Source organism: Macaca fascicularis, chromosome X, assembly GCF_037993035.2.
Source record: "Macaca fascicularis isolate 582-1 chromosome X, T2T-MFA8v1.1".
In the NCBI taxonomy this organism is placed as follows: Eukaryota; Metazoa; Chordata; class Mammalia; order Primates; family Cercopithecidae; genus Macaca; species Macaca fascicularis.
This window is the reverse complement of record NC_088395.1, coordinates 121,476,123-121,495,264: the sequence shown is the minus strand read 5'-3', so window position 1 is coordinate 121,495,264 and position 19,142 is coordinate 121,476,123. Positions and strand designations below refer to the sequence as shown.

At 37.9% G+C, this 19,142-nt stretch overlaps 1 protein-coding gene and 1 non-coding gene across 4 annotated transcripts in view; both read left to right on the top strand.

The window, feature by feature from the left end:
* Positions 1-19,142, top strand: part of LRCH2 (leucine rich repeats and calponin homology domain containing 2) — a 129,727-nt gene that overhangs the window by 98,430 nt on the left and 12,155 nt on the right. The window contains exons 15-16 of one of the 3 annotated variants that reach the window (XM_045384519.2): positions 15,013-15,057; positions 18,286-18,336. In XM_045384519.2, coding sequence (XP_045240454.2) covers positions 15,013-15,057; positions 18,286-18,336 — 96 coding nt within the window. Of the gene's footprint in view, positions 1-4,235; positions 10,983-15,012; positions 15,058-18,285; positions 18,337-19,142 lie in introns of those variants that run through there. The other 2 variants (XM_045384520.2, XM_065538594.2) reach the window with 2 other exon arrangements.
* Positions 18,711-18,839, top strand: LOC123571503 (small nucleolar RNA SNORA35). The gene has a single exon (XR_006695657.1). It is a non-coding gene; the product is annotated as a small nucleolar RNA SNORA35 (small nucleolar RNA).

The window sequence follows — 19,142 nt, the reverse complement described above, 5'->3', positions numbered from 1 at the left end:
GTGAAAGGCACGTCTTACGTGGTGGCAGACAAAAGAAGAGAGCTTGTGCAGGGAAACTCCCCTTTTTAAAGTCATCATGTCTCGAGAGACTTATTCACTATCATGAGAACAACACTGGAAAAACCCACCCCCATGATTCAATTACCTCCCACTGGTATCTCCCATGACACTTGTGAATTGGGTGAGTTACGATTCAAGATGATATTTGGGTGGGGACACAAGCAAACCATATCAAAGGGGTTTTATCATGAAGGAATGTTGGATTTTAGCAGATTCTTGTCCAGCATCGATTGGAATGGTCATATGATTTTTGTCCTTTATTCTGTTGATATGATGTATCACAACAATTGATTTGCGTATGTTGAACCGTGCTTGCATCCCTGGAATAAATCCTACTTGGTCATGATGAATGACCTTTTTAATATATTGTTGAATTCGGTTTGCTAGTATTTTGTTGAAGATTTTTGCATCCATATTTTTCAGAGATTTTGGCCTGTAGTTTTCTATTTTGCATGTATCTTTGTCTGGTATTAGGCTAATAGTGGCCTTGTAGAATCAGTTTGCCAGTATTCCCTCCTCTTCAATTTTTTGAATACTTTGAGTAGGATTGGTATTAGGTTTTAAGTTTTTGGTGGAATTCAGCAGTGAAGCCATCAGGTCCCAGGCGTTTCTTTACTGGGAGACTATTTATTACAGATTTAATCTCATTGCTTGTTATTGACCTGTTCACATTTTGGATTTCTTCATGATCTAATTTTGGTAGATTTTACGTGTCTAAGAATTTGTCCATCTCCTCTAGATTTTCCTCTAGATTTTCCAATTTATTGGCACATAGCTGTTCATAGTAGCCAGTAGTGACCCTTCGAATTTCTGTGGTATCAGTTGTAATGTCTCCTTTTTCACCTCTGATTTTATTTGGGTCTTCTCCTCTTTTTTTCTTAATCTGACTAAAGGTTTGTCAATTTTGTTTATGTTCTCAATAAACCATATTTTTGTTTCATTGATCTTTCGTATTTTGTTTTCTTCATTTCAAATTTATTTATTTCTGCTCTGATCTTTATTATTTCTTCTGTTTTTGTTTGCTTGTTTGTTTATACCAGAGTCTCACTCTTTCTCCCAGGCTGAGGTGCAGTGGTGTCATGGCTCACTGCAGCCTTGACCTCCCAGGGTCAAGTCATTCTTTCACCTTTTAGCCTCCCAAGTAGCTGGGACTACAGGCACCACCACACCCAGCTAATTTTTGTACTTTTTGTAGAGATGGGGTTTTGCCATGTTACCCAGGCTGGTCTTGAGCTCCTTGGCTCAAGCAATCTGCCCTCCTCACTCTCCCAAAGTGTTGGGATTACACATGTGAGCCATGACACCTGGGCTGTTTCTTTTCTTCTACTAATTTTGGGTTTGGTCTGCTCTTCCTTTTCTGGTTCTTTAAGATGAATAATTGTTATTTGTTTGAGATTTTTCTTCTTTTTTGATGTAGCACTTATAGCTGGAAGTTTTCCTCTTAATATTGGTTTTGCTGTATCCCATTGGTTTTGCTCTGCTGTATTTGTATTATCATTTGTTTCAATAAATTTTTCAATTTCCTTCTTAATTTCTTCATTGACCCACTGGTCATTCAGGAGCATATTGTTTAATTTCCATTTGTTTGTATAGTTTTCAAAATTCTTCTTGTTATTGATTTCTAGTTTTATTTCATTGTGGTCAGAGAAGTTGCTTGATGTTATCTCAGCAACTTCTTTGTTGTTTGAATGTTTTAAGACTTATTTTGTGACAACGTATGGTCTATCCTTGAGAATGACCCATGTGCTGAGGAGAAGAACATATATTCTGTAGCCACTGGATGAAATGTTCAGTAAATATCTGTTAGGTCCATTTGGTCTATAGTGCAGATTAAGTCCAATTGTTCTTTGATGATTTTCTGTCTGGGACATCTGTCCAATGCTGAAAGTGGGGTGTTGAAGTCTCCAGCTATTATTGTATTGAGATCTATGTCTCTCTTGAGCTACAATAATATTTGCTTTATATATCTGAGTGCTCCAGTATTGGGTGCATATATATTTACAATCACTATATCCTCTGACTAAGTTTACCCCTTTTTCATTAGATAATGACCTTCTTTGTCTCTTGTTAATTTTATTCTTGAAATCTATTTTGTCTTCTATAAGTATAGCTACACCTGCTCTTTTTTGGTTTCCATTGGCATGGAATATCTTTCTCCATTCTTTTTTTTCTTTTTTCTTTCCTTTTTTTTTTTTTTTTTTTTTTTTAGGTGGAGTCTTCTTCTGTCACCCAGGCTGGAGTGCAATGGCATGATCTCGGCTCACTGCAGCCTCTGCTGTTGGGGAAACCCCACCCCCGATATTCAACATGTGTTCTTTTCTATTTTCCTAAGTGGCAGCTGGTCTGAGAAATAAAGGGAAAGAGTACAAAAGAGATAAATTTTAAAGCTGGGTGTCTGAGGGAGACATCACATGTCGGCAGGTTCTGTGATACTCCCTGAGCCGTAAAACCAGCAAGTTTTTATTAGCAATTTTCAAAGGCGAGGGAGTGCATGAATACGGTATGCGTCACAGAGATCACATGCTTTAAGGGCAACAAAAGATCACAAGGCAGGTCAGGGCGAGATCACAAGGTCAGGGCGAAACTACAATCACTAACGAACTTCCGTGTCCAGCTGTGCACACATTGTTGTTGATAAACAAGGTTCAAGAGCAGAGAACCGGTCTGACTGTAATTTGCCAGGCTGGAATTTCCTAATCCTAGCAAGCCTGGGGGCGCTGCAGGAGATTAGGGCATGTTTCATCCCTATTTACATCTGCATAAACGCAGACACTCCCAGGGCGGCCATTTTAGAGGCCTCACCCTGGGAATGCATTCTTTTCCCAGGGCTATTAGTTATTAATATTCCTTACTGGGGAAAGAATTCAGCGATATTTATCTTACCCATTTTCGGTAATAAGAGAAATATGGCTCTGTTCCACCCGGCCCACAGACAGTCAGACTTTAAAATTATCTCCTTTGTTCCCTGAAAATCACTGTTATCCTGTTCTTAAGATGCCCAATTTCATGTTGTTCAAATACACATGCTCTACAAACAATTTGTGCAGTTAACACATTCATCACAGGGTCCTGAGGTGACGTACATCCTCCTCAGTTTACGAAGATGACAGGATTAAGACATTAAAGTAAAGACAGGCATAGGAAATCACAAGGGTATTGATTGGGGAAATGATAAGTGTCCATGAAATCTTCACAATTTATGTTCAGAGATTGCAGTAAAGACAGGCGTAAGAAATTATAAAAGTATTGGGGAACTAATAAATGTCCATGAAATCTTCACAATTTATGTTCTTCTGCCATGGCTTCAGCTGGTCCCTCCGTTCAGGGTCCCTGACTTTCCGTAACACTCTGCCTCTTGGGTTCAAGCAATTTTCCTGCCTCAGCCTCCTGAGTAGCACATGCCCAGCTAGTTTTTTTATTTTTTGTATTTTTAGTAGAGATGGAGTTTCACTGTGTTGGCCAGGCTGGTCTTGAAACTCCTGACTTCAAGTGATCCACCCCCTCGGCCTCACTCCAACATCACTAAGCTAAAGGGAAAGGTCAAGCTGGGAACTGCTTAGGGGAAACCTGCCTCCAATTCTATTCAAAGTCACCACTGTGCTCACTGAGATAAATGCCTATCTGATTGCCTCCTATGGAGAGGCTAATCAGAAACTTAAGAGAATGCAGCCATTTGTATCTTATCTACCTATGACCTGGAAGCCCCCTCCCCACTTCCAGTTTTCCTGCCTTTCTGGACTGAAATAATGTTTGTCTTACATATGTTGATTGATGTCTTGTGTCTTCCTCAAATGTATAAAACCAAGCTGTGCTCTGACCACCTTGGCCACATGTCCTCAGGACTGCCTGAGGCTGTGTCGCAGGCACCATCCTCAACCTTGGCAAAATAAGCTTTCTAAATTAACTGAGACCTCAAGTGATCCACCCCCCTCGACCTCCCAAAGCGCTGGAATTACAGGCATGAGCTACCACACCTGGCCTCAAGTGTGTTTCTTGTAGGTAGCAGGTCATTGTGTCTTATTTTTTCATCTAGTCAGCCATTCTATATCTTTTTATTTTAATAGTTTAGTTCACTGACATTTAACGTTATTATTGATGTTTTATTCTACTGCAGCTAAGATGGCACTCAAACCACAATACAAAGTCCTTCCCACTCTTCTTTCCCCTTTCCACAGATAGAGGAACCGCCTTCTGTGGCCACCACCACCACTGGCCCATGGGGGTTTCTGCTAGGCCACTGCTCATGTTCTATTAAAGCCAAAGGGCTCTTCAATCAGCTTGTGGTGAATGCTGCCAGTCCTGGGACTCACCCTGAATTCTGGCTTGGGGCAGGTCCAGAAATGCTGCCCAAGAGTGGAGGCCTAGATTCCTGAACTCCAAGAGACTGCTTGTTGCTTACCTCACTGTGAATGAGTGGGTTCCTAAGGTGCCAAGTTTCCCTTTATTTTTCCCTCTGCTTTTTTCAAACAGAAGTGTCTCCATGTAGCCACTACAGCTAGTTTTGTGCTAAGTCTTACTTGAAGCCAGCACATCTCAGAGTCTCTCCCAAGGCCCACAGCATACTACCTGGGCATTGCTGCTGGTTATTCAGGGCCCAAGGGCTCTTTCGTCAGCTGGTGATGACTCCTGGCAGGACTGGGTCCTTCCCTTCAAGGCAGTGGGTTCCCTTTTGGCCCAGAGTGTGTCTAGAAATGTCATCTAGGAGCTAGGGCCTGGAATGGGGGTCTCACAACTCTAGCCAGTGCCCCATCCTATTGTGGCTGAGCTGGTATCCAAGAGGTAAGACACAGTCCTCCTCAGTCTTCCCTGTCCTGTCCTCAGGTGAAAGGAAGGGGTCTCTTTCTCATTGATGCGAGGTGCACTGCCTGGGGTTGGGAGAAAAGTGGTGCAAGCACTCCCTTAGCTTCCCCTGCTGGTGTCTCCTTAAGTCACATGCCACCCTAGTACACTGGCTCTAAGCCTAGCACAGCACTAGGAGTTGCCTAGAAATTGCAATCCTAGGCTGCCTTTCAAGTTTACCTAGAACCCCAGAGTACTTTAGCCTGTGATTGGTGAGGTTACTGAGAAACTTAAGTTCCAGTTGCTGGCATGAGCGATTCCCATCTGACTAGGGCTGATCCAAATGCTCCCTCCATGCCTGGGTGCTGGTTGAGCACAGCACAGCTTTGTTCCCCTCTGTGGCAGGGCAGCACTAAGTTCAATGTAAAGTCCCCCAGTCCCTGTGCTCTCCCTCCCGCAAGTGTACAGGCTTTCTCTCCCTGCACTGCTGGCTGCTGTGGGTAGCTGGCTAATTTTTGTATTTTTAGTAGAGATGGTGTTTCACCATATTGTCTAGGCTGGTCTCAAACTCCTGACCTCGTGATCTGCCTGCCCTGGCCTCCCAAAGTGTTGAGATTACAGGTGTGAGCCACTGCGCCTGGCCACAAGTGAATTTCGAAATGCATTTAATAATTGATTTCTAGACAAAACAGTTAAAAAGTATTAGAGTATCTCTAGCCAGTTAGTTTTAAATATTATTTGATTTATTTAAGTGGCATATATGTCTTCAAATGTATCTCATTACTATTGTGATAAAACATTATAACTCATAAAATACATATTGATTTCATAAATACAGTACACTATTTTTATTTAAAGGCTAACCCCCTGGAAAATATTTTGACACATTTTCTATGATCATTGTTAGTTTTATACGGGAATAAAAAAGCCACTGGGATTGTAAAATAAACTGATTTATTCTGAGTCAGAGTTTGTGTACAAGTTATTGTCTCTCTTTTGAAATTAATGTAAGCTTCTGAGGCTAGTCCGAATTCAGTGGTGTTTACAACAAATTGCTCACAATTACACATTTCCTTGTTTATTTTACACTCCCGCTGCTTCACTTGACTAGCCTCAAAAAATATGTGTGTATATATATGTATATAAAAGCTTCTGAGATGGACTGATCTTTCTATTTTTCTGGTTTTTATACTAGGCCTTTATTGTAACATTTGAATTTAGATGTAATAAAACTTTGGTAATTCAGAATTCATACCAATACTAGTTGGGGATAGTTGAGTTGAATTAGTAAAAACTTGGAATTAGAGAGTATTTTCAAATCTATATATATATTAGGTTTGGGTTTTCAAGACATTTAAATATGTGCAGTACTGCAAACTTAGCATCTTTCTAAGTTTTCTTGTATAATGAGTATTTTAAATTAGAATTGTAGTTGAGTAACAGTAATACATTTCCCATTTTCTAAATTCTTAAGTATATCATCTTGTATTTCTTTGCATTTCAATTATCCTCTTATTCTTCTATGTCTTTCCTGCCTCTTTACCTTTCACCTTATAAATGTGCTCAAACCTCTATTATAGAGAAGAAAAAGTAATATCTTTTCCCTACCCATTGCAAGAATCATAGCTGACACCCCATAACAAAAGATGGATTAACAAGAGAAAAGCATAAAAATTTAATCAAGCTTTTATGTGACACAAAAATGAAGACCCAAAGACCCAGGGAAACGAAGACCCAAAGACTCAGGGAAAACTGTATGTTCATGCTAAGTTTGATGAAAGAAATGAATAGTTGTGGAGACACATGATTGAACAAAAAAGGGTATGATCTAATGGTAACAAACTGGGCCTGTTTGTTGAGAATCTTTCCTGTGTCTCTCTATGACATTCCTTCTCCTTCAGTGTGCTGCAGGAAACCTGTCTCATGCATCTTAAAGGGAGAAGGGAGGGGGTTTGAGAGGGACCTTTCTAGATTGTATGGCTTGCTTTGTGAGATGGGGAATTCTAGTTTCTATTACCTGCCTTAGGGAGAGGAAGGGGGATTGAAGAAAGGAGGGCCTGGAGAAGGTCAGAGAGTGACCTTGAAGGTGCCATATCTTGGGGTAGTATTTTCTGAGCCCTGACACTACCATTATCCCTGACTGCCCTTTTAGCTGTTGCCTTATCTCTTTGCTCTTTTTTAGGGCTAAACTTTCTTTTTTTTTTTTTTTTCTTTTGAGTCGGAGCCTCGCTCTGTCGCCCAGGCTGGAGTGCAGTGGCGCGATCTCAGCTCACTGCAACCTCCGCCTGCCAGGTTCAAGCGATTCTCCTGCCTCAGCCTCCCGAGTAGCTGGGATTATGGGCGCCCTCCGCCACACCCGGCTGATTTTTGTATTTTTAGTAGAGACAAGGTTTCACTTTGTTGGCTAGGCTGGTCTTGAACTCCTGACCATGGCCAGGGCCAAACTTTCTAGTTCTCCAGTTTCTGATCATTCCTTAACCCACTGCAATCTGGCTTTCGCTTCCATTTCTCCACTGAAATAGCCCCTCACTAGATTTTAACGTGCACCTACTAATGGCAAAATCCAGTGTAGCATTTGACAATGATGACCACATCTTCCTTCTTGATACTCCTGTCTTGGTTTCTATCTCATTTTTCTTCCCTGTTATCATTTTGATGTCCTTGCGTAAGTTTTCTTCTGCTTGCTCTTAGGGTCTGATCCTCATTTTATTACTCTAAAAAGCGCTCTCTGGAGTGTTAATGACTCTAGATGTTTTTTATATTCTGCTGTGTCTAAATTTACATCCTATAACATTTTTTCTGTTCCCTGAATCTGTGTTTCTGATTGTTTGCATGCCCTACATATATTTCAGGTTAAGTATCTACCCCATCCCCTAATGGTATCTACCCAGTTGTCTAAGCTCTATTCCTCAGTCTTTCTTGATTCTTTTTCTTTCTCATTTCCATCACCTAGTTGGTTATCAGCCCTAATATATGCATCCTTTCTGCAATTCATGTCTGTCTCTATTGCCCTTGCCCTTTTTGGAACCCTCATACTTTCTTGCCTAGGCAGTTGTGATAACTGATTAATGGTCCTCCTTTCTCAGCTCTTGGATAATTCTCTGACTTTAAATTTCTTTATTCTAGTGTTCAGTAGCATCATAGCTTGACTGTAGTTAATAATAACTTATTATATATTTTAAAATAGCTAGAAGAAAAGATTGATAATATTCCCAGCACAAAGAAATGATAAATATCTTTGAAGTGATTACCCTAATTTGATGATTACACATTCTATGCATGTATCACAATATCACAAGTACCTGATAAATATGTACAATTATGTATCAATAAAAAATAATTATCAGACAATGTGAGAAAATGCCCTTAAATAAAACTGTAAATCTGTAAATGCTCTTTTAAATAAAACTGTAAAACTGTAAATCATCCAAAAAATTTCTTATTGGCTTCCCATTACCAATAAGATAAAGTTTGGACTTGTTAAAATCTTTGTGGACCATTCCTTGTTTCCTTCTCTATATTTAATTACCTGCCAAAATTCACTTCCTCACTAGCTTCATTGAACTGCTCTTTGTTTTCTACACAGGCTATGCTTTCTTAGTTCTTTTTGCTTTTCTTCTTCTGAGAATGCCCATTAGCCCTGTTATCTCTGGCAAATTCCTATTAATTAGAAATGGGAGTATAGTTGGCCCTCTGTATCTGCAGGTTCCACATTCATGCATTCAGCCAACCAAGATTGAAAATATGTGGGAAAAAAGGCAAAAAAAAAATAATAATACAAATCAAAAACAATATAGTATGACAACTGTTTAGATAGCATTTACATTGTATTCAGTATTATAAGTAATCTGGAGATGATTTAAACTATACAGGAGGATGTGAGTAGGTTATATGCAAATACTATGCCATTTTATATAAGGGAAGGGACCTGAATATCTGTGAATTTTGGCATGGGTGAGGCGGGGGCAGAGTTCCTGGAACCAATCCCTTGCAGATATCAAGAGATGATTTTATGGCACAGTGCCTGGGCTTCTAGAATCAAACCACTTGGGTTCCAGTCCTTACTTGGATACCTATTAACTATGTGACTTTGTCAAGTCATGTAACCTTAATTAAGTTTGTTTATAAAAACTTTACAAATGAGTGTAACAATACAGGCATACTTAAGAGATATTGTGGGTTTGACTCCAGACAATGCCATTAAAGTAAATATCTATTCAATAAAGCAAGTCACATGAATATATATCACTAAAGCACGTTACATGAATATTTTTGGGTTTCCCAGTGCATAAAAGTTATGTTTACATTGTTCTGTAATCAGCTAAGTGCATAATAGTATTATGTATTAAAAAATGATATACCTTGATTAAAAATACTTTATTGCTAAAAATTGCTCACAATTATCTGAGCCTTCAGCGAGTCATAATCTTTTTGCTGGTGGAGGGTCTTGTGTAGATGTTAATGGTGGTTACTGAAGGTTGGGTGGCTATGGCGATTTCTAGTTTGCCACATCAATGGACTTTCCTTTCACAACAGATTTCTCTGTAGCATGTGATGCTGTTAGATAGCATTTTACTTACGGTAGAACTTCTCTCAAAATTGGAGTCAATCCTCTAAAACCCTGCCACTGGTTTATCAAATAAGAGTATGTCACATTGTAAATCATTTGTTTTCATTTCAACAGTGTTCACAGCTTCTTCAGCAGGAGTAAATTCTACCTTAAAAATTCCCACCTTTCTTGCACATCAATTAAAAGCAACTCCTTATTTGTTAAAGTTTTATCATGAGATTGCAGTAATTCACTCACATCTTTAAGCTCTACTTCTAGGCCAGGCGTGGTAGCTCATGCCTGTAATCCTAGAACTTTGGGAGGCCGAGGTAGGTGGATCCCTTGAGCTCAGGAGTTTGAGACCAGCTTGGGCCAATGACAAAACCTCGTCTCTACAAAAAATACAAAAAAATTAGCTGGTCATGGTGGCACATGCTTGTAGTCCCCTCTACTTGGTGGGGAGGGCTGAGGCAGGAGGATCGTTAGAGCCCAGGAGGTCAAGGCTGCACAGTGAGCCAAGATTATGACACTGCACTCCAGCCAGGGTGACAAAATGAAACCCTGTCTCAAAAAAAAAAAAAAAAAAAAAAAAAAAAAAAAAAGCTGTACTTTTTAGTTCTCCTGCTGTTTCTACCACATCTGCAGTTATTTCCTCCACTGATGTCTTGAGTCCTTCAAAATCATGCATTGACAATCAGAATGAATTTCTTCCAAAATCTCGTTAATGTTGATATTTTGACCTCCTCCCATAAATCACAAATGTTCTTAATAGCATCTAGAATGATGAATCATTTGCAGAGGTTTTCAATTTACTTTGCCCAGGCCCATCAGAAGAATCACTATCTATGACCCCAATAGCTTTATATGTTATGTTATTACTTAAATAGTAAGACTTGAAAGTTGATATTACTCCTTGATCCATGCACTGCAGAATGGATGTTATGCATGAAAACAACATTGATCTCTTTGAACATCTTCATGAGAACTGTTGGTTGACTAGACTCATTGTATATGAGCAGTAACATTATGAAAGGAATCTTTTTTTCTGAGCTCGATAGTAGGCTTAACATGTTCAGTAAAGCATGCTGTAAACAGATGTGCTGTCATCCAGGCTTTGCTGTTCTATTTATAAAGCACAGGCAGAAAATATTTAGCATAATTATTAAGGGACCTAGGATTTTGGGGATGGTTAAATGAACATTGGCTTCAATTTAGAGTCAGCAGCTGCATTAGCCCCTAACAAGAGTCAGCCTGTTCTTTGAAGCTTTGAAGCAGGCATTAACTTCTATCTACAACAGTCCTAGATGTCATATTCTTCCAATAGAAGGCTGTTTTGTCTACATAGAAAATTTGTTGTTTAGTGTAGTCACCTTTATCAGTTGTCTTAGCTAGCTAGATCTTCTGTATAATTTGCTTCACCTTCTACATCAGCACTTGCTACTTCACCTTACACTTTTATGTTATGCAGTCAGCTTCTCTCCTTCAATCTCATGAACGAACCAACCTCTACAGCTTCCAACTTTTCTTCTGCAGCTTCCTCACCTTGACTTCATAGGATTGAAGAGAGTTAAGGCCTTGCTCTGGACTGGGCTTTGTCTTAAGGGGATGTTGTGGCTGGTTTGCTGTTCTATCCAGACCACTCAAACTTTGTCCATATTAGCAATAAGACTGTTTTGCTTTCTTATTTTTGGTATGTTCACTGGAATGAGTAGCACTTTTAATTTTCTTCAACACTTATTTGCATGCACAGCTTAGTTAATTGGAGCAAGAGGCCTAGCTTCATCCTATCTCTGCTTTCTACCTGTCTTCCTCACTAAGCTTAATCATTTCAAGCTTTTTATTTAAAGTGAAAGACATACGATTTCTTTTCACTTGAACACTCAGAGGCCATTGTGGGATTATTAATTGGCTTAATTACAATATTGTTGTGTGTCAGAGAATAGGAGATAGGGAACAACCTGTTAGTGGAGCAGTCAGAACACACACAACATTTATCGATTAAGTTTGTTTTCTTATATGGGCGTCATTTGAGTCATCTCTCAAAAATTGCAATAGAAACGTCAAAGATCACTATCACAGATCACCATAACAGATATGATAATAATGAAAAAGTTTGAAATATTGTTAGAATTCCCAGAATTTGACAGACATGAAGCCAGTACGTGCTATTGGAAAAATGGCACCAATAGGCTTGCTTGATACAGGGTTGCCACAAACCTTTTCTGCACATTTTGAAACTTTGTATTTGCACATTTAAAAAATTGTATATCCCAATAAAATCACTGGAACAAAAAAATCGATACTGTGATTAAACTGAATTTTATAGCTTGCAGGACACCTTGGATCAGCTTGGTTTTACTATAGCTTTTACTGTCATTCCACCCTGCTTCTTCCTTCACCAACATTCAAATTCTTTCCCTTATCTGCTAGCCAGGCAGATGGGAGAGGCAAAAGCAGTCTTCATTTTCAGTAGCTCTTGATTCTTTGATGTGAGAGGAACAGCACAGTCATTTAAACTTGATCCAACCTCTTTGTATCTTGCAAAGTTCATCAGCCAAAAAAAGTAAAATATGAAGGCAATGCTTGTGCAATGTACAGTTCATTTTCATGATGTATACCTTATTATGATTTGTCTGCTTGCTTCTCTTGTTTGGTCATTTCTTTGGAAGGCAGTGAATTTTTTTCTTGCGTTTTTTGTCTTCTTCAATTGTGACTTACCAAATTTCTCAATCCCAGCCGTATCAGATTTGTTGGATGTGGTTGCCAAGGAAGTAGAGTAAGGCATTTGAGCGAGCAGAATCTGATCTGCTCAATGGCCACCAGTGGGTGTCTACAAACATTCAATTTGTAAAAAGAAAAATATTGTATCTGTGAAGTGCAGTAAAGCAAAACTCAATAAGATGAGGTGTGCCTGTACTTTCCTTCACATGATTGTTGTAACTATTAAATTATTTAATAATAAAAGTGCTTAGAATTACACTTGCCACAGAGTAAGCACTTAATAAATATTAGCATATTCACTCAAATATCACTGTTTCATTGACATATAGATTAAAACCAAAAATAAGTGACTTCAGTGATTGTCTTACCTGATAAATAGGATTTTTTCACACATGCCAATTTCATTCAGTGGCTCTCTGGCACACTGGGTTGAAGGCATATTGAGGTTGTGTGTGAGATCACCTGGAAAGAGCATGCTGCTAGATTTGTGATAGTTGTCATAGGAGAGACGGTGGAGGAACAATACGTCTTGTATTTATTATCTCTAATACAGCTCACCCCCCAGTTTGTGGTTAAGATATCAGGTTGGTTATCTATTTTTCCAAGGGTTGTGGAAGATAGTGCTGCATATGTAAAGGGGACCATTAAATAGAACCAATGGAACAGAACAGAGGCCTCAGAAATAACACCACACATCTACAACCATCTGATCTTTGACAAACCTGACAAAAACAAGAAATGGGGAAAGGAGTCTCTATTTAATAAAAGGTGCTGGGAAAACTGGCTAGCCATATGTAGAAAGCTGAAACTGGATCCCTTCCTTACATCTTATACAAAAATTAATTCAAGATGGATTAAAGACTTAAATGTTAGACCTAAAACCATAAAAACCCTAGAAGAAAGCCTAGGCAATACCATTCAGGACATAGGCATGGGCAAGGACTTCATGACTAAAACACTGAAAGCAATGGCAACAAAAGCCAAAATAGACAAATGGGATCTAATTAAAGAGCTTCTGCACAGCAAAAGAAACTATCATCAGAGTGAACAGACAACCTACAGAATGGGAGAAAATTTTAACAATCTACCCATCTGACAAAGGGCTAATATCCAGAATCTACAAAGAACTTAAACAAATTTACAAGAAAAAAAAATCAAACAACCCCATCAAAAAGTGGGCAAAAGATAGGAACAGACACTTCTCGAAAGAAGACATTTATGCAGCCAACAGACACATGAAAAAATGCTCATCATCACTGGCCATCAGAAATGCACATCAAAACCACAGTGAGATACCATCTCCCAACAGTTAGAATGGCAATCATTAAAAAGTCAGGAAACAACAGGTGCTGGAGAGGATGTGGAGAAATAGGAACACTTTTACACTGTTGGTGGGACCGTAAACTAGTTCAACCATTGTGGAAGACAGTGTGGCGATTTCTCAAGGATTTAGAACTGGAAATACCATTTGACCTAGCCATCCCATTACTGGTTATATACCCAAAGGATTATAAATCATGCTACTATAAAGACACATGCACACATATGTTTATTGTGGCACTATTCACAATAGCAAACACTTGGAACCAACCTAAATGTCCATCAATGACAGACTGGATTAAGAAAATGTGGCACATATACACCATGGAATACAATGCAGCCATAAAAAAGGATGAGTTCATGTCCTTTGTAGGGACATGGATGAAGCTGGAAACCATCATTCTCAGCAAACTATCACAAGGACAGAAAACCAAACACTGCATGTTCTCACTCATAGGTGGGAATTGAACAATGAGAACACTTGGACACAGGGTGGGGAACATCACACACTGGGGCCTGTCATGGGGTGGAGGGAAGCGGGAGGAATACCGTTAGGAGACATACCTAATGTAAATGACGAGTTAATGGGTGCAGCACACCAACATGACACATGTATGCATATGTAACAAACCTGCACATTGTGCACGTGTACACTAGAACTTAAAGTATAATTTAAAAAATTGACCACAAATATAAGTATATACAAATGTAAAAAAAAATAAGAATAATTAAAAAAGAAAGAACCTTGAATGCCAGACAAAGAAGTTTGGACATAATCCAAAAGTTAGTAGGTGTTACAACAGGACAGTCATGAGTTGCAAACGGAAGGTTAATCTGCCACTGATATGTAGGATCATTTGCAGTGAAGAGGAGTCAGAAGTAAGAATTCCAGTGGTTGTCATACTGTATTTTCTTGACTCTAAGCATTTTTTCACATATAAGCATAGTTCTTATGTAGTAGGGTTGTTAAGAAGATTAAATGGATTAATACATGTAAGACATTTAAATCAGTGCCTGGCATATAGCAAGCAGTAGTACAAGTGTTAGCTGTCATCATTATTACAATTATTAATCAATATATACATTTAATGTAGTGTTTTTTTAACCCGAAAGCAGCAGGTTTCTTAATAATAGATGACATCTTAGAATGGTGAGATTATAGACCAGGTGTACGATAATGAGGGCCTGGAAAAGGGTGGTAGTTGTGAGAATTCTGAAGAAGTAAGTCTGAGAGAGATTAAAAAAAGAATTGACTTGATGACGTATTAGGTATAGTAAATTAAGAAAAAGGAAAACTCTAAGACAACCCTCAGATTACACACCTTAATGAATGGGAAATAGCTTGATTAAGAAAGAAATGTTACTTGATCTGTGTAAAGTACTTACAACAAGGCCTTGCACATGGAAAGCATTATATTTGTTAGTTTTAGTAGTAGGACTGTTTATACTTGTTATATACTTAAATTTGTTATCAGGTCATTTAATAAAGCTACCAAAATATGAAAGAACCTTGTACATAATTTACTAGTAGGGAATTTATATGTTCAAGGGAAAATAAATTATGTGTTTTAAATATTTTTCAGTATAAATCAATGAGGAAGAGTTCAAGTGGCAATGAAAATGATGAGGTAAGAAAAGATAATTATTTGAAATGTTTACTTATATGAAGTTGGCTCAGTGAGAGTAAAATGCAATCCATTTTTCAGATTCTTTGTTTTGATTTAATGCATGGTTTTTTTCCAACAATAAAAACATATGAGCATCATCATGCAGTTATTAATTTAATCATTTAATTTCCATATGTCCTTTAGAATGGAATTATAATTCAGTTTTAGAATTTTATCATCATTCATCTTAGACCTGTAATCCATGAGTGTAAGTGTGTTGTCTTTCATATCTTTTATGTTTCTAAGTCAGCCTGGTTGTCAATTGAGATTTTTTTTTAGGAACTTTGTTTAGGAACTCCTTCCACAAATTCTGCATACTATTTTAAAATTTAAAATTTGACTTCTACAGTTTGTGCATTACCATAAACCTTTCTACTGCACCAGTGTAAACTATGCAGCAACCTATCATTGTTGAAAAGATATATTCTCATTACTATAAATTTTGTGTATTTTTGTTGGAGAGATTGGTATTTAATTTCATGTTGGGTACTTGGCAGGGCTTCTGAAAATGTCTTCAGTTTTAGGAAATAGAGTCACACGGGGAAGAATAATGAATAGAGCCAGATGATTGGGCATCTGCCAGATCAGATGCTGATTTCTCTCCATGGCCTCTCCAGTAGTATTTACTGGGATGAATAAAAGTCAGCTATAGCTATAACTGGTCATATTTTCACTGTTAGTATTTATGCTTAAGCCTGAATTACATGTTTGGTATGGGTATGCTTGGCAATATTTACCCGTGCATGAGCACAATCAGTTCCTGCACACCTGTCTAAGCTTTCCATTGCACCAACTCCATAAGATCCCAGCTTACACTTTAAATATTATTCCCAGGGAATGGCCTATTGTGTGGTCTCTAGCATGTCTTCACCAGCTGTCAAAGCTTCAGTGAATAACACCTGTGTACCTGCTGAAGCCTCTCAGATTTGTCTGGGAGAGGTTCAAGCCCTTGCAATCTTTTATCTGTCTTCTTACCTGCTTAGAATTTCTGCTGGATATATCTCATAAACCCAATAGGAGTAAATATGTTCAAAACTGAGTTTTTAAAAAATTTTTGCTTGTACCCATTTTTTCACTAATATCCAACAGTTTGTGCAGTGGCTCTCAACTTTGGCTGTACACTAAAATTACCAAGTGAGCTTTAGACAATACTGTTGCCTGGGTCACACCCCCTAGATATTATAATTTAATTGGCATGTGGTATGATATGGTATGGACTGAGCAATGAAGTTTTTAATGTTTCCCGTGTAAGTTTAATGTCCAGCCAAGGTTGAGAACTACTGAGTTAATGGAATCACCTTCCATCATCTAGCTGGAGCAGGGTCTGGCAAATTATGACCCACGGGCCAAATTTGACATACTGTATGTGATTGTAAGTGAAGCTTTGTCAGAAAACAGCCATACTCATTTGCCTATGGCTACTTTTTCATTACTGTGGCAGAGTTTGAGTATAGTAGCCCTCCTTTTTCTCCATTTCACTTTCCAAGGTTTCAGTTACCTGTGGTCAGCCACAGTCTAAAAAATAGGTGAGTACAGTACAATAAGACACTTAGAGACCACATTTACATAACTTTTATTAGAATACATTGTTATAATTGTTCTATTTTATTATTAGTTATTGATGTTAATCTCATACCTGATTTATAAATTAAACTTTATCATAGGTATGTATGTATAGGAAAAAACATAGCACGTATATTATAAAGGATCTGGTACTATCTGCAGTTTCAGGCATTCGCTGGGGTTCTTGGAACATATTCCTCATGGATTAGGGGAACAGTTAGTTGTCACAAAGCCTAAAATATTTGTCATCTGCCTTTGACAGAAAACATTTTGTTTTCCCTGTCTCCTCATACCCGCTTTTCTCTTGCCTGCCTCAATATCTAATCAGTAGCCAAGACTTACTGTTTGTTTATGTGCACTAAAATATTTTGCATACATTACGCTTTTTTTTCTACTGTTTCTGCTCTGGTGGAGGCCCCCATCCATTTCTTGCCTGTACTACTGCAATAGCCTCCTTGCTCTTCTCCCTTTCTCTAGTCCATTCTCACTGCAGCCGGAGTGGTCGTTTCAAAGAACACAGATGCAATCAGGCTATTCCCTTGCTTGGAAACCTTCAATTTCCCCCCATAACTTAGAAGATAAATTCTAGATCCTCTTTTATCAAGCCCCTGCTTGCCACATCAGCCTTAATTCATATCTTGGTCTTCTTTCACCTTACCCTCCATTCACCTTACCCTCCAGCAAGACAAAACTGCTCAGAGGTTTTCTGCACTCATCTTTACATTTGTTGCTTCCATGCTTTGGTTCTTCTCCTCTCATCTTAGCATGTTATTCCCTTCTTTCTTCTTCTGGTAAACACTCAGTTTTTTACTGAATTTATACTTTCTCAGGATACTTGCCTTTCTCTACCATCTTTACCATCCCCCCAAGTGCCCCTTATCTGTGCCTCATAATATACCATGCATTGTTCTGTATTATACTGAGAATGTTGTATTACCTGTATACATGAATCTATTTCTCTCTTCGACTGAAAGGTCCTTGGATGGGTGATATTTTACTAAATTTCAGTACTCTCAGTGTCTAGCATAGTGTCTGACATATAGTAGGTGGCTAATAATCATTTGTTGAATGAATGAATACATGTTCTATGTAGTGTGCATATTCAAAGTTAAATGTCAAAATTTTCGTATTTGGTTGGCAGTAGAATAGTCATTTAAAAATCATGGACCATTTAATGTTTTATTAAATGAAATTCTTTGTAATTATCAATAAGCCTATATTAGATACATGTAAATTTTCAAATGAAAGTTATTTCGATTGATGGAGATTTTGCATGCCTTCATTTACATGTCTCAGGTTGGTAACACATCCGTGCTATTATATGTAGATAGTATTTTTCAAACTTTAAAGTACTATATTTTGAACCACTTGAGGGTCTTATTGAAATGTAGATTCTGATTAGTTAGGTCTTGGGTGAGGCCTAAGATTCTGCATTTCTAAACTCCCAGAGGATCCCTAGGCTGCTGGTTCACAGACCACATGTAGAGTGGCAATGTGCTGGATGGTATATCTTTAGTAGTTCTTCCTTTAGTAGTTGATCAAAACAATTTTTGTTTTCCTTTTATATGTTTAAATCATCATTTGTATTGTAATTTCATCTTCCATCCTTTTATTTTTATGTTTTAGCAAGACAGTGATAATGCTAATATGTCACCACAATCTCCAGTATCATCTGAGGTACAAGTTCTGTTTTTATATGTTTTAAAAATATGTTTTGTATGTTTTCTGTGTTTTACATAAGATTCTTCCTTGCCAGTTCTCTGTAACCTGATTTTTTTTTTTGCAATGTAATATTCACTTATATTTTAAAATCCATGGCAGAATAGTTTGTACAAACCTTCTAGCCTATAAAAAGTTCTAAGAATGCCCTTTTTTGGTAAAAATATTGATACTAGCACTTGTTTATTTATGATTTTCTTATTGGGAAGTGTCTGTAGATCGCAGAAAAGAATTCACTTTATCAAATCTATGCTTTCTCATTCATCCATATTTTAAAATAAATGATAGATTTTAAGAACAACTTTCCAATTTTAAATTTGAAAAAAGTACTTCAGCATTGTGCAATGGCCTTTGGTTTTTCTTGTAACCAGTTAGGTCTGAAACCAATGCAAAAGAAATTTCCTTTTTCCACGAGAAACATCCCTGCAGTGGGTTGTTCCTATCGACAGGAGGTTACACCTTTTTGGAAGAATGGGTATCAGAAAGTTAGAGTTTGTGAAATCTCGATCAAATACTCTGGTGACTTGAATGACTGATTCTTCTAACTTATTTATTCAATTCTGTTGCTTAACAGCAAGAGATACATTTTAAAAATTCTGAACTCTATCTCTTCTACTTCAGATTACCTTAAAGTGTATTGACATTAGTAAGTAAATGATTACACATTCATTTGATGAATTCAACACTTTGCCTAAAGTGTTGGATGGCCCAAATTCACCGTGTAACTTTGGTTACATAGATGCTATTAATATTTCATTATATGT